At 42.3% G+C, this 26785-nt stretch overlaps 1 protein-coding gene across 4 annotated transcripts in view; it reads right to left on the minus strand.

The window, feature by feature from the left end:
* Positions 1–26558, minus strand: part of LOC135250104 (leucine-rich repeat and calponin homology domain-containing protein 2-like) — a 43048-nt gene extending 16490 nt beyond the window's left edge. The window contains exons 1-8 of one of the 4 annotated variants that reach the window (XM_064326042.1): positions 25911–26552; positions 7014–7158; positions 5614–5740; positions 5325–5430; positions 4700–4836; positions 4246–4376; positions 1445–1532; positions 3–96 (exon numbers count right to left, since the gene is read on the minus strand). In XM_064326042.1, coding sequence (XP_064182112.1) covers positions 3–96; positions 1445–1532; positions 4246–4376; positions 4700–4836; positions 5325–5430; positions 5614–5740; positions 7014–7158; positions 25911–26151 — 1069 coding nt within the window. In that variant the 5' untranslated portion in view covers positions 26152–26552. Of the gene's footprint in view, positions 1–2; positions 97–1444; positions 1533–4245; positions 4377–4699; positions 4837–5324; positions 5431–5613; positions 5741–7013; positions 7159–25910 lie in introns of all 4 variants that reach the window. The other 3 variants (XM_064326043.1, XM_064326044.1, XM_064326045.1) reach the window with 3 other exon arrangements.
* Between the last annotated feature and the right edge of the window lie 227 nt (positions 26559–26785).

The following is a 26785-nucleotide window of genomic DNA, read 5'->3' on the forward strand; positions in this document are numbered from 1 at the left end:
ACCTTTACTTTCCAGTTTGGTTAGTAGGAGGTGGGCATCGGCCCTCGCCGTCTCAGACACCTGTGAGTGCAGACTGATGGTGTCGTCATCAGAGGGCTGGGGGGGAGGGGAGGGGGGTTGGAACAGACAGAGAAGGAAGAAATCAGGTTACGCCATGATTATCATTACAGACCTGCTGCACTACAATAAGGTTGTAATCCCCCAAACCAACAACCATTAGATGGTCGTACAACATCCAATACGCGTCAAGAGTTCAGTGCACCCAGAAACAGCCCACGAGAATGCGTTCGGCAATCACAGTAAACTTTCTAAAACCTTCAGCCGCCCCCCGGAGCAGCACCAGACGCGGACCGTGTGAAAACGCTGAGCGAAGCAGCAGAGAAGCTGAACAGGCCCTCAGAAAACACTCAGCAAAAAGAACTAGCTCAAGGGGCGCGTGAGCTGCATGCTAAACACAGTCCGCGCATTACTCTGGATTTTACAGCCGCCAGTCGTACAGAGTGCTCAATGCTGTCAGGCACTATGGTAATGAGGACGACGTTCGGCTCTGTTAGCCCCCTCTCACAGTAGATGATAACACGTGGAACAGTAGCCTAGATACACAGAGTTCTGTTCACCACACATGATAACATGTGGAGCATAGATACACAGAGCTCTGTTCACTGCACGTGATAACACGTGAAACAGTAGCCTAGATACACAGACCTCTGTTCACTGCACATGATAACACGTAGAACAGTAGCCTAGATACATAGAGCTCTGTTCACTGCACATGATAACATGTGGAACAGTAGCCTAGATACACAGAGCTCTGTTCACTGCACATGATAAAACGTGGAACAGTCGCCTAGATACAGAGAGCTCTGTTCACTGCACATGATAACATGTGGAACAGTAGCCTAGATACATAGAGCTCTGTTCACTGCACATGATAACATGTAGACCACAGATACACAGAGCTCTGTTCACTAGACGTGATAACATGTGGAACAGTAGCCTAGATACACAGACCTCTGTTCACTGCACATGGTAACATGTGGAACAGTAGTCTAGATACACAGAGCTCAGTTCACTGCACATGGTAACATGTGGAACAGTAGCCTAGATACATAGAGCTCAGTTCACTGCACAGGATAACATGTGGAACAGTAGCCTAGATACATAGAGCTCAGTTCACTGCACAGGATAACATGTGGAACAGTAGCCTAGATACACAGAGCTCTGTTCACTGCACATGATAACGTGGAGCATAGACACACAGAGCTCTGTTCACTACACGTGATAACATGTGGAGCATAGATACAGAGACCTCTGTTGACTACACATAACATGTGGACCATAGATACACAGACCTGTGTTCACTGCACATGATAACGTGGAGCTGTAGATACACAGAGCTCTGTTCACTGCACATTATAACACGTAGAGCTGTAGATATACAGACCTCTGTTGTCGACAATCTCTTATCCCCATTGTCGCTCCCGATTCCTGAGTCTGGTCCATGGTTCTTACTGGGGTAAAAATCTTCCATACTGGATAAGACAGGGCAGACACAGGAAAAAGTGACCATTGTGATACATTACTGATACTACGTGATACACATCACCACTAAAAAGATTTGGTTGCACTACGTTAAGATCCACAACAATGGGAAAAAATTGCATAATGTTTGCAGTAATTTAAGAGACTGAGCAATACACTATCACAATCTATCATTATGTACCTTGCATAACTGTTATAATAATATAACTGTTTTATAAGGAAGCCTTCACACAAATAAGCAATAACATGGGGAGGTAGCTGTCAAAATCATAAGATCATCAGATCAGACTGTAAATGTTTGGGACTTCCGCATGAACCCAGCTGCCAAAGGCATGACTGGAGCTCCACCTGGGTCACCTGACTGAATGCTCACACTGTCAATTGCTTGCCTATATGGCAGATTTCCAAGAGACATCCCTAGACCTTTGAGGGCCCTACGAAAAAATCATTTGGGGGCCCCTCCAAAACATTAGCACCTTCTGATTCTCCTGCCTGGAAACCAGTGTCACAGGAAAGCGAGAAGGTGGGCCCCTGGGCACAGTGCTTGATTTGTCTAGTGGGAGGGACAGCTCTGGATTTTCCCATCCAGTTCAATGGAAAACAGCTACTTTATGTCTGAATGTCTGCCTATATCCCTTTTCTGTTTGATTACATCATTGTTTAGAAATGGCGTTTCCAGTTTACATGGGGCACCTGTCTGAATCCTCACACAATCAACGGCTTGCCTATATGCCAGATTTGCCCATTCGGTTCAATGGAAAACAGCTACTTCCTGTCTGAATGTCTGCCTATATCCCTTTTCTGTTTGATTACATCATTGTTTAGAAATGGCGTTTCCAGTTTACATAAGGGCACCTGTCTGAATCCTCACACAATCAACTGCTTGCCCACATGCCAGATTTCCCCATCCAGTTCAATGGAAAACAGGTACTATCAGCCTGAATATCTGACTGTTTTACTTTCCTGTTAGAGTACAGAGAATTATTGCTTTGAAATGATGCTTCCAAGATTGTAGGTGACCCTTAATAATTCTGTTTGATTACATCATTGTTTAGAAAGGGCGTTTCCAGTTTACATGGGGCACCTGTCTGAATCCTCACACAATCAACGGCTTGCCTATATGCCAGATTTGCCCATTCGGTTCAATGGAAAACAGCTACTTCCTGTCTGAATGTCTGCCTATATCCCTTTTCTGTTTGATTACATCATTGTTTAGAAAGGGCGTTTCCAGTTTACATGGGGCACCTGTCTGAATCCTCACACAATCAACGGCTTGCCTATATGCCAGATTTGCCCATTCGGTTCAATGGAAAACAGCTACTTCCTGTCTGAATGTCTGCTTATATCCCTTTTCTGTTGGATTACATCATTGTTTAGAAATGGCGTTTCCAGTTTACATAAGGGCACCTGTCTGAATCCTCACACAATCAACTGCTTGCCCACATGCCAGATTTCCCCATCCAGTTCAATGGAAAACAGGTACTATCAGCCTGAATATCTGACTGTTTTACTTTCCTGTTAGAGTACAGAGAATTATTGCTTTGAAATGATGCTTCCAAGATTGTAGGTGACCCTTAATAATTCTGTTTGATTACATCATTGTTTAGAAAGGGCGTTTCCAGTTTACATGGGGCACCTGTCTGAATCCTCACACAATCAACGGCTTGCCTATATGCCAGATTTGCCCATTCGGTTCAATGGAAAACAGCTACTTCCTGTCTGAATGTCTGCCTATATCCCTTTTCTGTTGGATTACATCATTGTTTAGAAATGGCGTTTCCAGTTTACATAAGGGCACCTGTCTGAATCCTCACACAATCAACTGCTTGCCCACATGCCAGATTTCCCCATCCAGTTCAATGGAAAACAGGTACTATCAGCCTGAATATCTGACTGTTTTACTTTCCTGTTAGAGTACAGAGAATTATTGCTTTGAAATGATGCTTCCAAGATTGTAGGTGACCCTTAATAATTTGCCTTTTCAAAACTGGAATTACTCCAGTTTTCATGCCAGGAATGATTTGTTTAATGGCATCTGTGGTTATCCAAATACAAAGATGACAGTATACTGTGACCTCACTTTGCCTTCTGAGTTTCCAAGAAAAGCTATTTCCTGAAAAAGCAGTACCAATCTCTCCTGACTTGACCTCACAGATGTTCATAATCCTTTTGTTTAGCGTGCGCATTTTTTTCTTTGATGAAGCACAATTGTAAATGATAAGAACACCACTCTCTGGGGCAATTTTCTTATAAAATCTTCTAAAAAAACATTTCACACCAGGTAGTTAGTTTTCTGCATTTGTACAACTTTTAATCTTTTATTTATATGACTGTGTATGATCATCACTTTAATAATAATAATAATAATAATATGTATAAGGATTACAGGCCAAAGTGCTTCACATAGAAAGGACATAGAGAGCTCAATAACCCAGTGCTCTCTGGCAAAGCTGGGTACATGTGTGGATGTTCTGGTAAGTCATCGTTACATCTTTTTGAATAGTTGCAATGGAAGTGCTTCTGTAGTTCCTGTGCATGGATATGCCTGCAGGCCATATACAGTGCCCTCCATTTGCAACCAAACAATTTTAATGTGGTTACAGTGCAGACTCTCAGCTTTTATTAATGGGTATTTAATAAAATAGCTTGTACATACACACATACATACATGCATACATACATAAATATATAATAAAAGGTTACCTATCTGTCAAAGGCTGCGGGAGGCTTCGTTTGCTGAGCGATGGGAGGTCAAGGGAGTCTGGTTTCTTGTCAGTTCTGCAAGCTTTGATATTCAAATACTTGAATATATGCACCTTTCCTTTAAGGCAAACCTAAAAATAAATAAATAAATAAACAAATTACAACAGCCCAACCATCACACGTAAGTGATACTGTGACACACCACTAACAATGTAAACACTGCACACATCGGTAGTGGGGCTTCCAAGCGGTACTCATTAACTCTAGCAGTGAATTTCGCAGCCTACAATTTTTCACAGCACCTGTAACAGTTAACATTCTCTAGATGGCAGTATTACATCAGTTTTGAGCACAGCCACACCGGTAGAATCAACTGCCATTGAAATTTGTTTGCCATTCTCTTTCTGGCTGTTCTCTTCCAATTTCTGTTGATTCTGAGGGAACACACACAAACCTGCGCTGGGGGCGACTTCATGGGGTTGTTGTCCAAAATGATGACCTGCAGCTGCCTCATTTTTCGGTAGATGGGCGGGATCTCGGAGATCTTGTTGCAGGAGAAGTCGAGTCTGATCAGGGGTAGGCCAGCCAGCTCTGGAGAAGTTCCAGAGGGAAAGAGTCTTAACTTTCAGTAGCCTTTTAACCCAACACAAGAACATTACATTACATTTATTTGGCATATGCTTTTAAACAAAGCGACGCACAATAAGTGCATACCAAAGGTCATTGAAACAACTACAAAACATAGGTCCAATGAGGTACAATACTTATTTTGTATTGGGTTATTCATACCCATGAACACATTAAGTCCAGTTCACAGAGTGAACATTACTCTGACCTAACCTATGCTAAGTCACACAGACAGCTCACTTGTTCCAAGTTCTCCCAGAACCTCTTCCGTAACAAACAAAGAACGTGTTGAGGCAGCTATCGAGCCATTATCTTGTTAAACAACTTCAGCTATAGAAATGTACACGGAAAGAAGGGATGGGGGAGGACTGCGAGTGACCGCCCCCACGGGGCACGGCAAGAGCAGGAGGCGAGGAACAGGAGGCCTGGGAGAATCAGGGAGAGGCGCTCACCTTCGGGCAGAACCTGCAAGCAGTTTCTCCTGGTGTTCAGCTCCCGTAACGCATGGAGCCTCCCTATCTGCGAGGGCAACACCTGGATCTCATTGCAGCTGATATCCTGAGGAGGGGATACCGGTTAGCATGCGGCACTGAACACACAAACACACCGGCGCACACGTACGCACACGTGTGCACAAACACGCGGCCATACACACGCACGCAAAAAGAACTCAAGTACGCACAAGGGCCAAACACACGCCGAGATACTCGGCCATGTAGACCAAACAAATTGTTTACTCACTAATTCCATGAGGTCTCTGCATTTTCCGATTTCTTCGGGAACAGAGATTAGCTTGTTGTTGCTCACAACCAGCACTTTAAGTGGAAGATCAAACAGGTATTTTGGCAGCGTTGAGAGGAGGTTCCGACTGAAAACCAAAAAGGAAAGAGAATGTCAAAAGCCATTCACACAGAACACACTAGGCCGAGGAGGCCATTTTCAACACAGTATCAATTCAAATGGTTCAAATAAACCTCTTTTAAAATTGAAATATTCGTAATACAGTTCAGCTAAACCGTTTCAGATTATTGTTCATTGAAGTTAATCAATTTCATAAAACTTAACAAACAAAACCTTTCATATAATTACGTTTAAAAAAGGCTTTGATTTTGGCTTTGAAAAACGACAGCATTTAAAGAGTCTGGTAAAATATTGTTTTAAAAACATGCTTGCTGGAACAAGGTTGAGTCCTGTACTTCCCATGCTATATCTGAAGAATCAAGATGAGATTGTCAGGGCCACAGCCGGTGTTCAATCAACAGTCCTCCATAACAAGTTCTGTTGTCTAGCGTTTTTTTGACAAACCCAGATTGGAGTGTTCGAAAGAAGGCTTGCGTTCACATTTAAAATGTACGTGTGAGTGAGAGTTAAGAGTTCACAGACGGTAGGCATAACTCTCTCAATTTCCACAGTGCAACACAGTCAATTTCACACTTTCTGACAGTGTGGAGATGTATGTTACAACGTTGCATGCCAAACAATATTTTGACAGATTGCTTTCATATCCAGAGGTGGAGTTAAATAATAACAGAAGCTGTTCTGTTCTGTGCAACGATGTGATTCCTGTTCATAATGCATATGCCAGAAGTGAGATGGAAAATGTAATATGACTCGAGTTGAAACCAAAATGTAAAAAATACCCTTTAATAAAAGCTAAGAATCTGCATTTTAAGCCCATTTGATTATAAATCTAAAATTGAATACAGAGCCAAATAAAGAATCTGAATAGGTATTCCAGGTATTGAAATATAAGGCTTTATATGCTAAATATATGATTGAGTCAGCAAGGTACAGTATTTAGATCATCATTAGAATAGATTAGTTTTATAAATAATATTCAATTCAATTTTACTTGTATAGTTCTCTTTACATAGACACTGTTTCAAAGATACTTTACAGAGAAAACAATAATCAGGGGAGTAGTATAATAATTGTACTAATGAGCGTACTATGTCACAAAAATTGGTACAGTGGTGCAATTGATCCAATACATTTTCAGTTCCATAAAATAAGGAGACCGCCAATACAATCCTGGTTGATAAAGGCTTGACACTGTATAACCAACATCCATCTTTGTTGCAGTTAATTTGTTTCACCTAGAGGCCCCTGAGTTCTTCTAAGGGAAAAGAGAGTTAGCAGACCTGATGTTCAGGTACGTGAGCATTTGCAGGTTAATGATGGCTTCTGGGACAGCTCTGATGCAGTTGTGATACAGGTTGAGGGACTCCAGAGGCGCAAAGAGGCAGACTTCCGGAGGAATCTCCGTCAGCCGGTTCTTTGAGAGATCTAGGAGAAGAAAGAGAAACAGAATGCCAGTTTTCATTTAAGGCAGAAAGCAGAATTTATCAGCCTTATTTCGCGGATATTCACCCTCCACAGACTCTGTAGAACTCGGAATGCATGCAAACATGCATTCTCCAACAGACATGAATAACCATTTTCAGCTGCTAGCCTACTGAAAAATCAATATATCAAACCAATGAGCAGACAAGTAAGACAGATGATGACAAGAACTGCAAGATATTAAAGTGATAAAATACCTTCTAATACAGAACTGTAAGATATTTCACCAGAACTTCATCTTCATTCAAAAACCAAAACAGCTTTTATGGCTCTTTGTTTTAAAACACCAGGTATAGGTTAGACCTCCATTGCAACTGTAATAGTGAAATTGTGCTTTGTCTCGTGTTACATGCGTTAAAATTTGCACTTTGCACAAACATTTGATCAGATGACATAAAGTAAGTCTCAATCTCAACAACATAAGGCAGAGTGGTTTCCATTTTAATAACAGTACTTTGCATTACTAAAAATAAAAGTGGAGTGGGAACATTGTCTATGAAAGAAGGGGTACAGGCGAATCAATCCCTCATATGTGAATACAGTGGAGCTGAACAAAGTGAGCATGCTATCCTACACGGGTACCACACAATTCAAAGTCTTTGACCTTACATGATTTAAGACAGCTGAGCAATGATTCTGACAGATCGATAGTGGGAGTTCATTAGGCACTGAGCCAGTATTTATAGAGCAGTGCTTACAGCTGTTGTTGGCTGAGTAAAACACACAGGCTTACTGTCACTATGAGAGAATGCAGCTGTGGCAGACAGGCTCAGAAGATCCAAGTTTTACGGGATTAATTATTGATTATTTATATATGCCTTAGACAAAACATGCAAGGATAAACAGGAAGCATACCAATAGGCATACCATCTGTTACACATATAGGAAGCTCAGATAGATATAACATGATACAAACATAGTATAAATAACTACATTAATAATTACTACATAAATATAGGCTATGCTACAGTGGAACCGGCTAGCAGGTATCTCAGATATCAAATTAACCTGGATGTAATGATGATGATAAATTGTGGGATGGAATCATTCAATCATTCAAATGCTGTTTAAATAGTCCACGTGTGATAACAGAGTGCTCTGTTAAGAAGAGTAGTCTTGCCTCAGTCAAAACAAAATAGTTCTCACTGCCTAGTCCCATCCCCAGTACTCTAGACCTCAGAGTACCAGACAGGATACACAATGAATTGTAGCTTTAAAAAAGTTAAGTATTTTGGATACCACTGGCAAAGTCTTACAGAAAGAACACGGTTCACTGACAGGACACGTTCTCTGCAGTCAGACGTCTTCCCAAAGTTCTGTGTGTAATTTATAAAAAGTGGGAAAGACATCAAACTCTTGTCGAAATGCGAGAGACGGGTGATGTAATGCCGTTGCCATGGACGCAGGCATGCAGGGACTCTGAATAACCTTCAGGCCATGAATGGCGCTCTTTCACTTCCTGTTCCTCTTCTTGGGCCAAATCCCTGCCTGGCATCTGAGCACGACCTTCCTGAAATCTGTTATTAGAATGCTTCCGTGGTACGCACTGCCAAGCATCTCAATGAAAGGAGGTCTGGCAGTCTTCACCTTTGACCTTTGCTACATGGGCTTGATGAAAACGTTGTGTACAAGTTAGCGAGGAACAGCATAGGACATTTCAAGGGCCCCAGACCTGCTGCTCATCAAAATTAATTAAACTGGGGCTGTTGGGTGGCTCAACCTACAAACGCTGGTGTTCAGTGTAGAGATGCACCCAGATTCTGCCATCAAATCCTGGCCACGTTAGTGCGGAGTGCTAGCAGCACCACAGGTCATTGTCCTCATCTGTGGGGGGTGGGGCAGATTCTAGTAGGCTAGGCAGCCCAAGTCAAAGCACACAGGACAAGCTCCTCTAGACTGGCACCTGCGGTCTACCTGTGCTAGGTGTGTATGAAGCTCACTCGTTCAATTCAGCCACTGCAAATGGGGCAAGCCTTGAGGATACATGCCTGGGAATACAACTGCCCTTTTCAAATCAGGAAAAACAGATATACAGAGGAGAAAATCGTATTTAAAATAGTCATGAATAGAACCCAGCGAATGAGAGCATCAGTATTACAGCTCTACATAGGAAATGCTACAACGGATAAGGAATACAATAAATACTGCAACTTCAACTAAATTTACGGTTCATCTTTGTTCACTGGTTTATTTGAGGTAAAACATATTCTGAATGTTATCCGATACCATGCAACGCGATTCATGTGGTTTCCTGCTGATCCATGACTGAGGACCAGTGTGGATGGAGGGGGTAGGGGGTGGGGAAGCTGTTTGGATGAAAGCTGACTCTGTGTTAACCCGAGATCATCCCCCATCATGCGAGCAGGCTAAAAAGGGGGCGGACCCAGCCCAGTGAGGAGTGCCTTCTCTGGTTGGACAGGCCAGAAGTCTTGCAGCCTATTGGTGAAAGAGGTTTAACACAGTGGCCTTAATTCGATATGGCAGGTTGGGATTTCTGCAGCACGCACCAAACCCAGCCGCACTGCCTGGCAACTGCCTCTGTCTCAGAGGCAATTGGAAGAACACAACCCCACCCGCTGCAGAGAGAACTCTGCGCCATTTCATCTGGCCATATAAAACAGTGGAAGAACACATACCCTCCTGGTGCATCTAGCCATATAAAACAGTGGAAGAACACATCTCCTCCTGGGTACATCTAGCCATATAAAACAGTGGAAGAACACATCTCCTCCTGGGTACATCTAGCCATACAAAACAGTGGAAGAACACATCTCCTCCTGGGTACATCTAGCCATATAAAACAGCGGCAGAACACATCCCCTCCTGGGTACATCTAGCCATATAAAACAGCGGCAGAACACATCCCCTCCTGGTGCACCTAGCCATATAAAACAGTGTTAGAACACATCCTCTCCTGCTGCAGCTAGCCATATAAAACAGTGTTGTCCTGTACACAGGGGCTTGGCAGCACAAAGCAACAGCTGCAAGGCCATTCGCATGGTTTATGGTTTACGGCCCCTTCCAAGACCTTAATGGTTCTTTGTCTTGTCTCCACAGGGGAACCCTGTTAGGTTCTTTACTCAACCCTCTATGGAAGGTGTGCAAAGTGTGAAAGCTCCCAGATTGAGACATTTTGCCTGACAGAAAACCCTTAAAACAGATAAGGTTTCATGCCTTAATCCCGCAGTTACATAAGGGCGCCAAGTTATTAGCGCAGGGGAGGAACTGTTTGAACAGCCGAGTCTTGAAGAAACTTTATTGAGCTCTCCAAACACAGGGAGGTTTACAGTACGTCAGAGATTTAATTAGCAGCCCACTGTCTGCCTGAGAGTGTGTGTGTATACATCTGTGTTTGAGTACATGGTTGTGTACATGTTACTGCCTCACCAATCTCAACCAGAGATGGCAGACAGCATTTTGCCAACTAGCTAGTGATGGCAACCATCATTCCGATCAACAGCTCCATTAATCTTTTGGGAGTTATTTAACACAGTTCAAATACTGGAGAGCCACAGCTGTTAGATCATTTGACCCGCTGTGTGATGTTAAGCTATATGTAAAACTAACTCTTATTAGATTTACTTTGCAGTATAAGCCCAATGAATTTCCACAAATCAAATTTGAAGAGCCTGAAGAAAAAAATCCATCATATTTAAATCCAATATTTTCTGAGCACACAAAAGCTGGGTCTATGCTAGTGAAGCCACCGCTCTGTGTAACCCATTTAATTCTGCCAACTTCAGACAGCATCTGTAAATGCCTATAAGCCTCTGTTTACACAGCAACAGAGAGCTTATTTGGGAAAAGATAAGAAGGTCTCTTTGAGTAAGCTGATTACACGACAAACAAACCACAAATCACAGTAAAGTGAGAGTTCCCAGACTAGGAGAGAGCTGCTGTGACAGCAGGTGAATATCCCAGCATGCAAAACTGTTTATTCTACATGGGATACTGCCATTTTATTACTGAAAGCATATCTTATCCATGTACATGACTGGTTATGTTAAGTCTAATTTTCAAGCTATGTAAGTCATCCTCCAGAAGGCTGTCTGATTATTAATTTTGTGATACCAAAGTACTTTAATGTAAACTATTCACACACACAAAAAAAAAATCCATCACAAAACTCAAACACCAAAGTTGACAACCATTTGTGTACTTCCTTATCCACAGTGCTTTAAATAGCCTGTACTGTATATGAACCACTTGCTGAAGCAATTCAAGTTAAGTGCCTTGCTCAAGGGTGCACCCACAACCCTCCAGTTACCCGCTCATTTCCCTTAACAGCAAATCACACTGATTGCAGCTCAGATTAAATATGTGTGTAATGACAAGACATACATACTATGTGTAAAATATGCATTTCTGTTCAAATTGAATCTATTAAGTTGCCATCTGGACATCTCACTACAGGGATGCATTGTACAGGAGGACAGAAAGATACATATATACATGAATGTTAACACCACCGGCAACCACAAATGACACACTTCCACTTTCACTGGAGGAAAGGCCCTGCTAAGCCTGTAGACAGCAGGCAAAACTTCACATAGTGTCTGACAACCAGCTCCCCTCCTACAGAGAGAACAGTCACATAAACTGAGATGCGAGAGGAATACATACCAGCATGCTTACTGAGGACCTCCTTCACACTAAACACACTCAGAATTAAACTGTGTACTAAAGCTTGTACATGTACAGCTCTGGCCGAAGGGCAATGGCTCAAATGCAGCATGCTTAGCTGGAGTTTAATCCTCATTCCTCAGGTTTAAACCACCAGGCCACAGACCTGTATTACAAGTGGAACAGCTATCCAAATCTGTGAAATAAGGATTAGCTGTTCCAGTTGCAATGATGTTCTGTGGTCAAGGGGATTTGAACCTCAGGTTTAAACTCCAGCTAAGCACACTGCAATTCACCCCACAAGTCTTAGCTTCAAATCCAGATAGTCCTGTGGCTGCCTCTTTTCTTTAGTCTCGAGTGAGGTTTTTTCTACTGATTTACTGACTGTGCACTAGTGTAGAAGAGCAGAATTCAAATTTTGTCAGGTCCAGACAGTAGTGCTTTAGCCATCAAGGCGCTATGCTATCCAATCTAACCAATAGCTTATCACACTGTATTGAGTACAGTGCACTCTGTAAAGAAAATTGCTATGAAATTAGTGGCACAAGTCTGGTTTTTAAGCAGATTTCTCCATCCTGGACCTGGAGTATGATGGTGACTACAGCTTGCCTTCAAGATGAGCCATTAATCAGCTGCTTAAGAAAGCCAATTCAACAGGCTTACTCTCTAATTACAAGTGATATTCTAATAAACCGATCTTCATTAGCCCCACAACTACAGCAGCCCCAGTAGAGTGATGATTCCTGAGAGACCGTAAGCACATGACCATTATAGAGCCATTTGTAGTTCAGATGGTCTTAAATGAATGAAGCCACACCTCAGCTTTCACTACACCAGACAATATTATCCCTTTACAGAACCAATGTTCCCATGAGAGATTCAGTTGGCAACCAATGAAATGACATAATGGTGCATAGGGGTGGGGACTGTCGAGTGGCAGGTGCTACTGCTCTGGTTCATCAGATGCCTGTCAGCTGGGCGCAACTGTGTAATTATTATAAACCTCTATCCCATTGAGTGTCCAACCCAGCTGGTGGCCTGCAGTATACAAATTTGAGGGGCATTTACAACCTCTGACCAAGTCTCACAGTCAATGCAAAGAAACCTAACCCCTTACACTCCTCAGGAAACCCACTTCTTCAAGTTAACCCTGAATTCCTGGGGCACATTTACTCCCCTAAAGGAGGAAGCCTCGCCCCCCTCCTCAGATGTTTACACCGACAGACGTTCTCCAGTTTCAAGGGTTGTTGAGGACACGGCCCAACCAGGGATATTCCATCAAATGACATTTCCACTCCTAGTGGGTCCGAAGGTGAATCCACATGAAAAAGCTTGTCCTAAAGCACCCTTTGAGAGCTGGACTCCCTGTTTAGCAGGTGGTTGCTCTAATAAGGTTATCCTCAATGATGGAGACAATGTGACAATGGATGCTGGGAAGGCACACACACAAATTCAGATGAAACTATGAATATATACCTTGAATGCAAACAATACAGTTGAAAGTAAAACCTACTTCATATTATTTCATATGCTTCTAACCAAGCAATGATCAAGAACCGCATGAGAAAAATCATGTACAATACTGACAGGACTGCTACAACCACATGGCTCTTATCTTCTGTTTCATGCGGCGTAAAATGGAGGAACAACAGAGGAGCAGATCAGGGGGTTCACGGAGGTTCAGCTGCGTGCCAGAAGGGCCGGGCTCTTCGCCCCTTGGGGCCCATCATGCTTTGTAGCAGAGTTGGTTTTCGGGGATCAGTTTTCTGAGGCAGGAGCCCCAGAGGGCACCCCCAACGACAGGATCCTCACTTAGAGCCCCCCCGCCTCTTAAAAGACGCCCAGCAGCCCCGACACTGACACGTCCCCCGAGACAGAGCTGCAAATGGACTGAGAGTTTCCATTAGGCACAGGGTAGGGGGAGGCACAGAGGGAGACCCAAATCATTCTTAGGGTCAGTGAAACACACAGTACAACAATATACCCCTCCAGCCCACACCTTGTGAGCTCCGCATGGGCTTAATACCGCTGGAACAGTAGTTTAAGCTAAACTGCTAATTTCAGACACGGCTGACACTTTAAGTACAACATGTTATTCATCTCCGCAAAGAACAAAGAACTAAGAACAATAACAGGATATTACAGCTTGAACGAGCACAGCATGAATCTCAATATAATTTACAGAGGTAAAACTGGTTTGTCGGTGCACATTCCTGGAAGATATTATCTCTGTGTGTGATATCTCACATTTAACATCGTATTTAGGAGACCATACCCACACCTTGTATGGAGAAGGAATGAGTTAATGAGCTCATTTCTGACAAAAAACAGTGAATGCCTCACAGCAATGTAATGTTAAGTGTTAACAATCGCGTGACATTGTCAGGACTGCAAGTCCGCGCTTGTAAAATAGCTTGCGTGTGTCTTTCAGGCATGCGAAGAATGACCTTACATGTCATAAATCATATCAAATGATGGATTTCGATTGTTGTGACATTAAGAACAAAACAACAGCAATATGTATATGAAAGAGGTAAGTAAGGCCAGTGGAAAAATAGGTCCAGCAGTATGGCATGCAAAAAAGTATTTGAGATGCAGTTGTGAAGAAGGGAGATTATGGTACATACATTTTTGCGATACACTCCCTGCCACACATATTTTTATGGATCTTTTTTAAATGGTGCCATTACACCTGCATGCGCAAGGCTGCAGGTCTAATTAAGTTTGTCCACTGTCACACATTCTGAACATAGCATATTATTGTTATTATTATTATTATTATTTCATATTATTGTTAAATTCACACAAGCAGTGCATGTTGCTTCATAATAATAAATGGATGAACCACCCTTAGCAAATGAGATTACTTGGAGCCAGCAGTGAACATGACACATCCTAGCACTTTGCGGTGGCAGGGCGGACAGACTGAAACAGCAGGTTTGTAAAATACCAACCCGCTGCTACGGGTGGCCCAATAAACAGTGGCTCCAAGGCCAAAATCGAATCTGCTTCTGCGCACGCACTGCCAAAATACCTCGGTAAACACTAACGGCCTCATCTGTTCCTGCTGACAGGTTGGAGCGGGAGGATTCTCAATAGCGGATCTGTCTGGCCAGAGTGTGGAGAATGCGCCACGCCGAAAAACATCCTTACCACGGGCGTCAAGAGAACAGGCTGTTCCCGAAACTGACAGAATCGGTCCTTGTGCTGACGCTTCCACTGAAATAAATCAGCAGTCACGCTAAACGGGCATATACACTTAGACTATAGACCGCAGCATTCCACTCAGCCGTCATGCATACAGTTTATCGCACGGCAATGTTCCTGCATAACACGAACGGGTTGAATAAGAGGCAATATCAGTGTTGAACAGCAATCACTCCATCAACGTTTCAAGCCTCACAATGAGCAATTCCTCCCCATAACTGCAAAACGTCCTTCTTTTCCAACTCCTGATATCCTCTGTGGTAGACTACTCATGGGGCTTTCCATTGAACCACTAGCCACGGAGACAGAGACCAGGACACATACAAATTATACACAAACACAGGAGAAAAGGGTTAGCCAGTTGGGCTGTTTGGATCATCAAAAACAGATGTCACCCCGTCGACTCATTAATGCCCCCCACCCACATTCACCTCCCTAAGACTTTCTATCTGAACCAGCTCTAATTGGCCCACAGGGACTGAAGTCTGTCAGAGGCTGACTGCCACATCACAGACTGACAGAGAAACTGGAGACTGTAGAATTGACTGCACAATCAGGGATCTCACATTAAAAACCAATGGCTTCCAATATGTGTGACAATTAAACATTGTAAGAAATATAATGTCAGCACTGCCCATCAGTAATCATGGGATCTCGATTGCAGCAATTATCCCAAAGCATTATATACAAATTCATCTCTTTCTAAAGTATAGAATCATACGGTTTAAATTTCAATTACATAAGCCTGAAAGCAAACCCTCTGGAAACAAAATCAAATCCAAAAGCTGTTGTTTACTGAGAAATCAGTATTGAAATATCATTTCATTAACAGCCTGCCTGGTGGGTAAATATTACTAGACATGGTTCCTTGTTCCTCAAATGGCTTGGAAGCAACATAAGTTATCGGACTTATATTGGTGATGACTGATGGCAAAAGCAGCCAACAGCAATTTAGCATTACTCCTTCCCACATGCACACACAGCAGGGACAGTCACGCATGCACACACAAGCGCACAAGCGCACCTGCACACACAGGTATAACTGGGACAGCTGGAAATCAGGAGTCTGTGCCACGTTTTGCAGTTCTTGTAATGACAGCGTTCGGTGCGAAGCAGCAGACCAGACTAGAACTGACGGAATACGGAATGCTTCGTTTCCTTTTTTCCGCGCCACAAAGACACATGAGAAACACGGACACAAATCCCTGTCTGCCCGAGAGAGACGTCAAGCCTTCTGAAAGGAGCTTCTAACCCAGCCCTTGCACACCACCCCCCCCCCCTCCCCCCTCCTCAGTCTAATGCTCTCAGTCTGTGATCAGGCCCCCTGTGGTAGCATGTGTCTGGATGGAGGATGAGACTGAATATTCAGCTATTCAAATATTTAGCCATTCTATCACACATCTGTTTCATTTTGTCAGTATTCAAACGCTTGCTACATTAAACAAGAATCCCAAAAAGTCTTTCATCCTTTCTCCTCAATAGTCATTAAATGGTTTGTGAAATTTTCTGAAAAATTCCCTCCAAAAATGACTACAGGAGGAGGCTTAACAAATCCCCACCTCCAGCTCTGCACACTCACGTATCTCACCACAACAAGGGACTTATTTTTTACCTGCCAGTTTCCTAAGCAACAGCACCACACTGCATTCCCCACTTCTGTTAAATCTCATATTTGTAGTGTGTTAAGTAGAGTATAAGTACTGTATTTTTTTTTATAGTACACATGGACTGTGAAAATGAGGGCAAAAAGGATGAACAACTTTGCCTTTCACAGTGTGTATTTTGCATAAGCTCTGGGCAAATTTGGGAAAGGGCTATGGGTCAAGCATTCCTTGACTCACCTTGTAATTTTAGGAATGCTAATAACCATCCATTATTGCAAGTGTGGGGCAACCAGCTTCACACAGACCCTCGACAAAGACAGAGGAGGAGAGTAGGTCATTTCAGCTAATTCAAACGTACAGGTAGCATATGAAATTGTTTCCACTGGACCTTGAGATTGTGAAGCAGGTGCACATTTTTACGTTGAAGGGAAAAAAATATTATGCTGGGCTATTATAAAAGGGCTACTGGAAATCCTTCTAAGTTAAATGGTCAGTCGAAGTGGGTTGGACTTCTTTTGTGTCTCCTCCATCCATGAACAGACCATCTGCTTCAAAACAGGTTGGCGGGGGTATTTTTTGCCTGTTAAAGCCCCCGGTGCCCCAGAGGGAGAGGGGCCCCATTTCGGGAGCAGCTCTCCACCCAAAGCCACACTTTAATGAACGCCTCCACCTCCTCATATCCCCAGCTGATCACTGACCCAAATTTAAGGCCTCCCCAACATCTGCCAGTTCTCATTCAGTGAAGAAGCCCAGATTCAGTAAAAACTTAAGTCTTTTGTGGGCATTTCTAAGGCCAGGCTTTTTGGCTAGAATTAGTAACAGGAACAGCTATAACAGTTAGTAACATCGGGTTACAATAACAGCTTTCCCTGTCATACTGGTACGGTGAAACTGTGCTGTAGAAGAAATCAGTAATTCAGTATTACGCCATATTTGCCTTGACCTGCCAAAGCTGAAGGTCAGTTATGCTTATGACAAATCTCCACACTGAGCTGCATTTACAACATTATACTAACAGCAAATGAAGGTCAATGGAAAACAGCCTTTTTACACATTATTAAAAATCTAAACAAAGAGAATATTTATGTAAGAATTACTTTAGGTGACTATTTCTAATCAGTTAATTTGCTTTTGACCTCAAATGACCAATAAAAGGTTTGAACATATACACCTTGCATTATATACCTCTGGATAGGGCATTCTAAACGCTGATGTGAACCTCAGGTTAGTACAAAACTTACATAACCAGCATCAACTGCCTTCAACCCTGTCTCAGCCCACCAAGCTAGTATCATTCTGCCTCTTATCATTTGCTCCAGATCATCGACTCCCAAACACTGATGGCAGCTGAGAGAACAACCTCTAAAGAAAAGCTAGTGATTCGCTGTTCACTTCAGCACATTGCTGTTATGCAGGGCCTGTTGGTTGTTGGGTTATCCTAAAGAACATGAAAGAGAATTAATCAGGTGGCTCTATGGCCAAGTGGAAGCTAATAAGTGCCTTCAAAGACCACAACAAGATAGCGCTGCTATGGAAGTATCAGGTCATCAGTACAGAAATATCTAAATGTCTGATACTTCGATTAGGCTTGCATAAAATTATTCCAACCGAAATAGTACGCTGAGTTGATACAGATAGGGGTCACCTACCTAAATTTTTCTTATTCGTCTCTTCGCTTGTTTGGTCTAAGCAGAAGCAACACACTTCATAGCTCTCTCACCTATGAATTCTCCGGAGCTAAGAGGCAGCTGAAATTGTTTAATCTGATCATCTCCCCACAGGCTTGAGCTGTAACACTGGGCAGTGTTGCCCTGAAGAAGGCTCTCAAATTGCATTCCACTCAGTAGAAACCCAACAGGGTCCTTCAAATTAAACAAATGATTTAATGTGCTAACGATGACTGAATCCAGCTCAGATGACTGGTGGTAAAAACTTGATCGGCCTAAAGCAATCAAAGTAGTAGGTATTCACTACCCAACAGCAACAAATTAATTGTTGTATACAATAGAATACCCCTGCCCAAGCTTGTGCCACACAGACTGCTTGTGAGGATGAGGGCAAGCTCACAAAGCTTCAGGGACCTGTAACTGCAATTCTGCACATACTTATGCAGATTTTACAGTCTCTTCACAACCTCGTTGCTTTGACAGATAAAATTTGAAGAGGTGGACAGTTTTTTTGCATTGAAACAAAATGTTCTTCGGTAGCTAAAACGCAGCATGATTTTTCTGCTTCTTCACTCTAAGGCGATTCAGGTTACATTCGGCAGCCACGATCAATTCTGGGAGTGTTTGCTTTTCAATTGGCATTCTAGCCCAGTATTGCGAAGTCTCTGCACAGCGCCCAGACAAAGACGAGCAGCCCATGACAAATGCAAGGAACACGCATTTTATGAAGAAATCCCATTATAAGGCAGCGACTAAAAATGCGACACCCACTCACCCAGGCACCCACTTAAGACACAGACAGAGTTATTTGCATTATCTGCAGAATTTAAGATTCAGTATTTAATTCCTCTTCCCCAACGGCAAGAGCTAAGACTGGGGCGAGGGACTGAGGATGACGCAGATACAGCATCTTATGTTGCCGTCTTTTAAAATCAATGTCATTCATTCTGCCTTCGATCCACCTTCAAAATTCCCAGGATGATTCAACAGCAAAATTCCCAGGTTGACTCAACAGCAAAAGCCCAGGGCATGGCACAGTTGCTTAGACTAATTGTTTTGGCGGCTTTATACCTTCGGATGCAAATCACTCAAAAAACCACATCTGCTACTCTAATTCAGAGCCAAATATAAACATATACAACCTGGCAGACATGGAGCTTAATTTAGTAATCCTACCTCCACACTTCCAGATTCATTGAATGCACTGAGACATTTGTACATAAGAACAGGTGAAATGCTGCCATCATTTGAGTTTCAAGTCCCACTAAAGTGTGTATTATTGATTTTCATCACCTGCCAGGTTTTTCTGGAATCTTTCATTGTTATCGATGAGCTAGACTTCCTGGTTATATGCTTCCTGGTTCCCAAAGGATGGCGTTCTGCGGAATGACCTTAATATCCAACTATGCAATCTTCTGTTAGACTCCTAACACTGCTTCACTCATTTGAGCTGACTATGGTCAGCTTTTTGTTATCAATTTTCTTTGCCTTCACAAGGAATTGTACGGCTGGAAACGTTGCAGGCTTCAACTCTCCAACCACTGCTCTCTCTTTCTCCACAGTCTCCAGCCGCAGTTATCTTTGGGTGCAACTTACATAGCATCCATCACATGAGAATAAGGTTTTTTCAGAAAGTTGATTGCATCTCTGGATAAGTAAGAAATGCAGGGATTAGCACGGTGAGGAGTGATCATGTCCTCAGAAGAAGAACTGATTCTGTAACCTGCGACTGTGAACCTAAATTGCTGTATAAGGATTCGATCCGCTTAAAATCTTTTTTATAAGATATATTTTCAGCAAGGTGTATGACTGTATTGCACAGGGCAGTGTGTATGTGCCTAGTTAGCCTCGTTAAGTAAGGGTGTTTAGCTGGCAAGGCCAATAAAGCCATGTGAAATCTTCCACGTCAACAGTCTTTCTGAGAAGAACATAAACAACATTTCTCAAGCAACTGGAATGTCGGTGGAAACGTGAGAACAAGGGACACCATAAAACACACAGGCTAAAAGGAACAGATAATCTCACGATAAAATCATAGTTAAGATGGATTCACACACAGTTCAGTCAGGGTAAAATAAATGAAATTTTTTAATACAACCTTAATTCCCATGATAGAAATGTGCGCGTAAAATGGAGCCGTGACACAAATATCTAGTTTTTAGGCCCTTCTTAAATAATAAGCTAAGCTAAATTTAACTAACATAGAACGATAGTATACTTAGCATTCATTTACACAAACACCTAGGTTTTCTGGTATGCAGACCTTGATGCACATTCTCAGGCCAATCGTTAAAAAAAAAAGCGCTCACTGAAAAACATGCCTGAGGGCCCAAGGGGGTGATGGTGGGAATGTGCGCTTTGGTATTTCGTCTTCCTTCTGCCCTCTAGGCTGGGAAGTGTAAACTGCGGACTGCCGCCACCATTATCAAAAGCAACCAAGGCAACAAACAAAATCTGCAGTGTGTTTGTCCTGGCAGTAGAGAGGGGCCATTCAAACTGATGAGAGCAGCATGGTGCTATGTAGGGGAAGTGCTACTTGACAGAGGTGTGCCCATGAAAGATTCCCTCCTTTTACGGTCGAGGCTCTGAAACCCAAATCTTATCCGTTCCTGCTGCGGGAAGAGGTGCAGGTGGTAAAGTCAAGTGAAGGTGTTGTCAAGACAACAGTTTAGTAGTCAATCACAGCAATAAGTCAAATATTTGTTCCCGGAAAAATTAAAAGCAGCAGTCATGCAGACAGAGAGTATGTCCAGGGCAGGCAGAGACTAAAATGGATTCCAATTGGAAGTAAAGTGGCAGTGGCATTAATTTTCAAATAATGGTACTATCACTAATTTATTTACAGATTTCTTCAAAAAAACAGTTAAAAGAAACAAAAAAACAAGGCATCTTAGGTAACCAGGTAACCTAGCAACATAAATACCAAGATATCTGTTCCATCAGAAAGCATAATGGGCAGAAGATAATTCAACAGGGAAGAAAACTCAAACGTACAGTACGATGACACGCTTATCTTCACACTCAAAGGCCATTCAATGAGATAATGTTGAAGAGATCCTGCTGAAGAGGGCATTTGCTGCACTGTTATTTCACCCTCTCAGATGCCCTAATCCATGGCACCCATCCATTCTAATTTTGGAAATTTTAGTCTGTAATAGATAATAGATGCAGACCTCACTCCAGAGAACACCTGCAGTTTCCTTTGATTTTCGAACCTATGGTCATTAATATCCCTCCTCCTGTCTCTCTCTCCTTCCTCCAGTCTTATTTACAGTGTCCTGCCCCTATTGCCCACCACCTCGTTTACTCCAGCGTCTGGTTAGTGGAGGTGGAGCCTCTGATCCTATCTCTGCTCTCCTGCCCTTCTGAAGGTCAGACTATTGCTTACCTCAGACAAACTGGCCCGTGGGAACCAGCTTCACAGGGACACAGCAACACATCCATCCCAAGCAAAAACAGTAAATGGACAGTGCTCAATTCCGTACAAAACACCATTCACCGGGTGGGTATTTCGGTCATTTTCAAATTCAGAACCCTATATTTACGTACCCTGTAAGAGACAGCACTATCTAAAATTGAATCTTAAAGTGCAATAGAAAGACAGTGTATGGCAACTAGGATTTATCTTCATCGTTTCTGTGCTCTTGAAAGGTCACAACTACCCTCACCCAGTGTCACTTTTAAATGTGAAGCACATCAGGAACACATAAACAGACGTTGGCGACAAAAACAACTTCCATTCGTGTTATGTTTCAAGGAAACAGAAAACAATGTTCCTCGTGAAGTTGCAAATACAGGGAAAGATTGTGTAACTGCATGCATAAAGGCACACCTATAACGTTTAGGAAAATGAAAAGTACAATACAGCTGAGTAATTTATTCTGCAAGTTTGCTTCTCCTCTACTTAAATATTAGTTGAGTTGTTCATTCTAAAAATATTGATTATTACCAAAAGGTTATCCAAAATAAAGACAAGGGAGTGACCAAATATGCAAAGCCTGAAAGGAATTTTTTAAAGACTGCACTAACACCTGCATTTACACTGTTATGCTATGGATTTAATGTGTTCTCTAGCATGGGCCAGCAGCAGGCCAAAAGAACAGGCATTGGCAGTCGAGTGATCAGGCAAGAGCAACAGAGCTCATCAAGAGCAACAAAACGGCAACATTTCTCAGTTAATGATTCTGTCAAACCAGAGCAGCCTTCGTTGGCACAGATCGCTTCCTTTAAGATGCAAGCAGCCTTTATGAAGGTCTACTTCTGCTGGTTTTTGTTACAGCTAACTTCTTTATCAATTAAGGTTGTTAAAAACTGTGCTTCTTCGTTAACTAGTTCTTTATACTCAGCACAATGCAGGCTTGGCATTCTGCCATTAGCATTGTCTTTGAACCCCTCATTTTCCACACATAATTTACTTTCAGTGACAAGCTGTCAACACCTTCAGCAATTAGGACTCCGTGGATTAGACCTGTCAGTCCATATTTAATCAATTAAAAATGCAACTCCTTTCTATAGCCGTGTAGCACATTACAGAAAATATATCTGAAGTACTGGAATCCGAATATTGGACATTTATTTTTCATGGTATGCTTAACCCAGTATGTACTGAAGTGTCAAATTAAAACCAATTAACAGCTCGTTGGAACTGTGGTTTGAACAATCTACATAAAAAGGGGTCCTAGGACCGAATTTGAGCTTAGGTACACCATCTGACTTATTCAGGTTTTCTCCTTATATGCGTGCATTGCAACATTTTCAGTGGGAAGATTACACAGGGTTCCCATGGAACACAAAGCAGCTACAGTCTGATTGGTCAGTGAGGACGGCTTTAAGCACATCCTCAGAGGCTGGGGCCTAAACTTAGCCCAGACACTTCCTGTCACAACAGCCTCTCGTGACTCCTCAAGCACAGAAACAGAAGCTCTTATTGTAATGCACTGAAAAGTGTCATCAGTCACATGTTTCACAAATATCTAGATAAGAGATAAGACATTGAGATAAGAGATCAATTTGTGGTACAAAAAATAATGATGAAAATCTATTGACAGGTGACCATCATCATAACATTAATTGCATACTCATACATTACATGTCACATTAATTGCATACACCAACATGAATATAAATAATACAGCACATATTGCGAAGCTGACAAGAAATTCACACAAGCTTCACATCACTCAGTCATTTAATGTGATTGTGATGTCTGGGGTTCTTAGTCAATGGACCCTTCACTGTGGATGATTTGCACAGACACTTCAAATGAATACTGCAGAATGAATGTTGCAGTTTAAAAATACATAACCATATTTCATATACTAAAAATTAACAGCATAGTGTCAAAGCCTCAACAGTGAAAAACATTTATAATTTTGCAAAGACCCATGCAAGATCTATGAAACATGCACCAATATTGGGGAGATAAACAGTTTTTTGCCCGCAACTGTACTGTAGTCACATGGTCCATCTCAGCCTAGTTAATACAAAAGGCTCCCTCACTATTGCTCTCACTGACAAGAAGAAGAAGAAGAAATAATATATTTCAAATTTTAAAATGCAAAAAAGTATTATCCGCAAACAAATGGTATTCATTATTCAACCACAAATGCCTAAGAAAGCATTGAAGCACTCAAGAAGTTTAAGTCGGTTAAATCATCGAAATGGAGTGTTTGTATTGGGCCATCTTCCTAGTCAGTTACGTTCCTTCTAACGGTTACATAAATTGATTTAAATATTGACTTATTCTTGCAGCTTCCAGTGCGTAGCCCGAAATGGTACATGCGCTGGTAACACAGCAGACGGTGGCACCCCGTCCCCCGTCATTGTTCTTTCAATTACACTATTATACATCTTTACGCAGTCTTACCACCACCAGCAGCCTGTCAGCCTGTGCCAGCAAACGTAAACTATAAAACCGCGATTGTTTTGCGTAGCTCGCGACAGACGGAAGGATGCTGGACTGGTGACAGCGCTACTCCATCCCACGCTCTCTCTCCCTGTAGCCTCTCTCTGACTGCGAGACCTTCGCTCAGACACTTCCCCATTTGTACAATTTCAAATGGTATTTTATTTCTTTAATATAATTTAAACCTATCAAGTCCACCGTGCTCTCGCGGGTTCGGGACCAATTAAAAATTTGTAAGTGACGGTTTTGTTTAGGAACACTTTCCATGGAATCAATGGGCTACAGTCTCTGTCTGTATCAGTAACAGAGCGACTTCAAGTAAAACAGTGAGCGTTTCATACTGACAGACATTCTTGCAGACATCCCTTAAACAAGCAATTATGCTTGCTTGTGCAATGTGTGTGCTCCGACTACCCATTGGTATTCACAATAACAAGGCTTCGTTTACCAATTCAGACTGCACAGAACTGGAGACAGCTGGTGAAAACTGCAGCATCCATTTGACAGAGAACCTTATTTGCCAGTCGTTATTCCAGTCAAATATCATGCGTATGAATATAAGTGCAGACTGTCAATACTCTGGTCTACATTAACCCAGATGCGTGCTTCTCAGTAGTTATGTCCATGACCCACTATGCCGGCGTTCTGCGAGACGAAATCAATTCGGTCCGTGAAAGGAATGACTTATAGAGACCGAACGTCGCACAGCACGCATAGACAAGGCTACAACAGGCACAAGAGGTGGTTAAACTGCCACTGTAAACTGGGCAGTCTACGCGGCAGGGAATGCTACATATTTATATTTGGACCGGACAGTTTTTGGTCTTAAGTGACAGTAAAATTTCATCAAGGCACTTGGGATAGGCTAATCTAATTCTATCACCAGTGTTGTTTGAAAAAGTTTCCTTTGTGATCTTAGTCACATCAAACACATTAAGAAAGACATAGGGTTCAAGCAAAAAATATTTTCACACATTAAATAAATGACACAAGGCTTGCTCTACATACACAGTCTGCAACAATCAAAAACAAAAACCAGTGATTTTTTTGTTTTGGTTCTGTTTTTTTGGGAAATAGCAAAATATTGATTACAGCCTAGGACTGGAAGCGGAGGTAACGGTGTATCTTTTGTCTGGTTCTGCAGTCGAATACTCTACACAAAATACCATAGGCCTATACACTATACAAAATCAAGTCTTTAAGATGAGCTAGTTTTTCATGTACGTTTCTGTACATGTAGCTATATTACCTATTTTGTTTTGAAATGAAAATGTGGGCTTCGCGATAACAATAAATCCTAGTAATGTACGGAAGTGGTAGCCTACAAAATCACTGACCGAGATACTGCATGTAGCATATGAGCTCGGAGAACTAAGCTGATAACCGGCGAACGACCACCCTACAGCAACAATGTTCAGCGGCTCTGTAGCTAGTCCACGCACACATGCCTCACTGCTATAGCCTATTCAATCAAAGAACGTTTATGGTGTTCAGTTAAGTCTATTGCAGTTTTATATATATATATCTGCGGAATGACAAAGAATGCCGGGAGCCAACGGAGACGGACGTGGAGATACAAAATCAGTTATATGACAGGCTACGCTGTTGCAGGACATGCATTGCATGAACACAATGTTTCACCCTGGAACCCCGGTAACCGCAGCAGCGCCCGTCGTTTTAGAAACTCACCTGCCTGTGTTGTGTCCGTTAGGTCATAGCTCAAGCCAGGGTAATCTCTCAGCTTTCTCCCGCTGAGATTCAGTATGCCTGAACAAGCCGCATCTTCCAGAGCGCGATCCAGGCTTCGAGCTGTGTGGATGTGGTGCTGATGTTGAAGTATCCCCGGGTTCCAGTGAGGTCCACTCGGATAATGATGGCCAGGCAAAGCCGTAACTGCTCCTCCGCCTCCCTGACTCGCCGCCATTTTCATATGTGATATTATCCAGACAATAATAACAGGGACTATCTCCGCCCATGCGCACAGTCTGTGAAATATGGTGGGGTGCGGGGGAAGGACAGGGAGGGTCTTTATGTTCAAGGAACAGGTACTCTTTTGCCAGACCTAACCAGTTTTACTGTCCTAAATACTAAACTGGCTAAATTATTAAATCCAGTTGAAAGCAGCCATTATATTTAAAGTACAAACAGCTAAATGAAGAGCTTAAAACTAGCTTTGAATGCTAGGCAAAGCTTTTTTGTAAAAAAAAAATAAAAAAATTGATACCTCCTCCTTTCACCATCGTTGAATTCACTGAAAGATGTCGTTTTATGGGATTATTGAATATTACCGTTGGATATGGGCAATATACACGTATAGGAGTGGCGCTTGTAGGCTGTCCACGGTCATTCATAGGACCATCCACATGACTAAACCCTGCTTCACCATTGGCTAGCAATGGTTTACGCCTCCATTTTCAGCCAGCCTTGGTTTGAATATGATGCGCAAAGGCAGTCTGACAAAATATGAATGAAACAGTGAATATAAGATTTAAATTAAGTATCTCATCTAAGTTTTTTTTCAGTGGTAAGGGCAAATAGGTGGTTTAGCGTACAGATATCCTAAG

The sequence above is a fragment of the Anguilla rostrata genome, chromosome 3 (genome assembly GCF_018555375.3).
Source record: "Anguilla rostrata isolate EN2019 chromosome 3, ASM1855537v3, whole genome shotgun sequence".
NCBI classification, from domain to species: domain Eukaryota; kingdom Metazoa; phylum Chordata; class Actinopteri; order Anguilliformes; family Anguillidae; genus Anguilla; species Anguilla rostrata.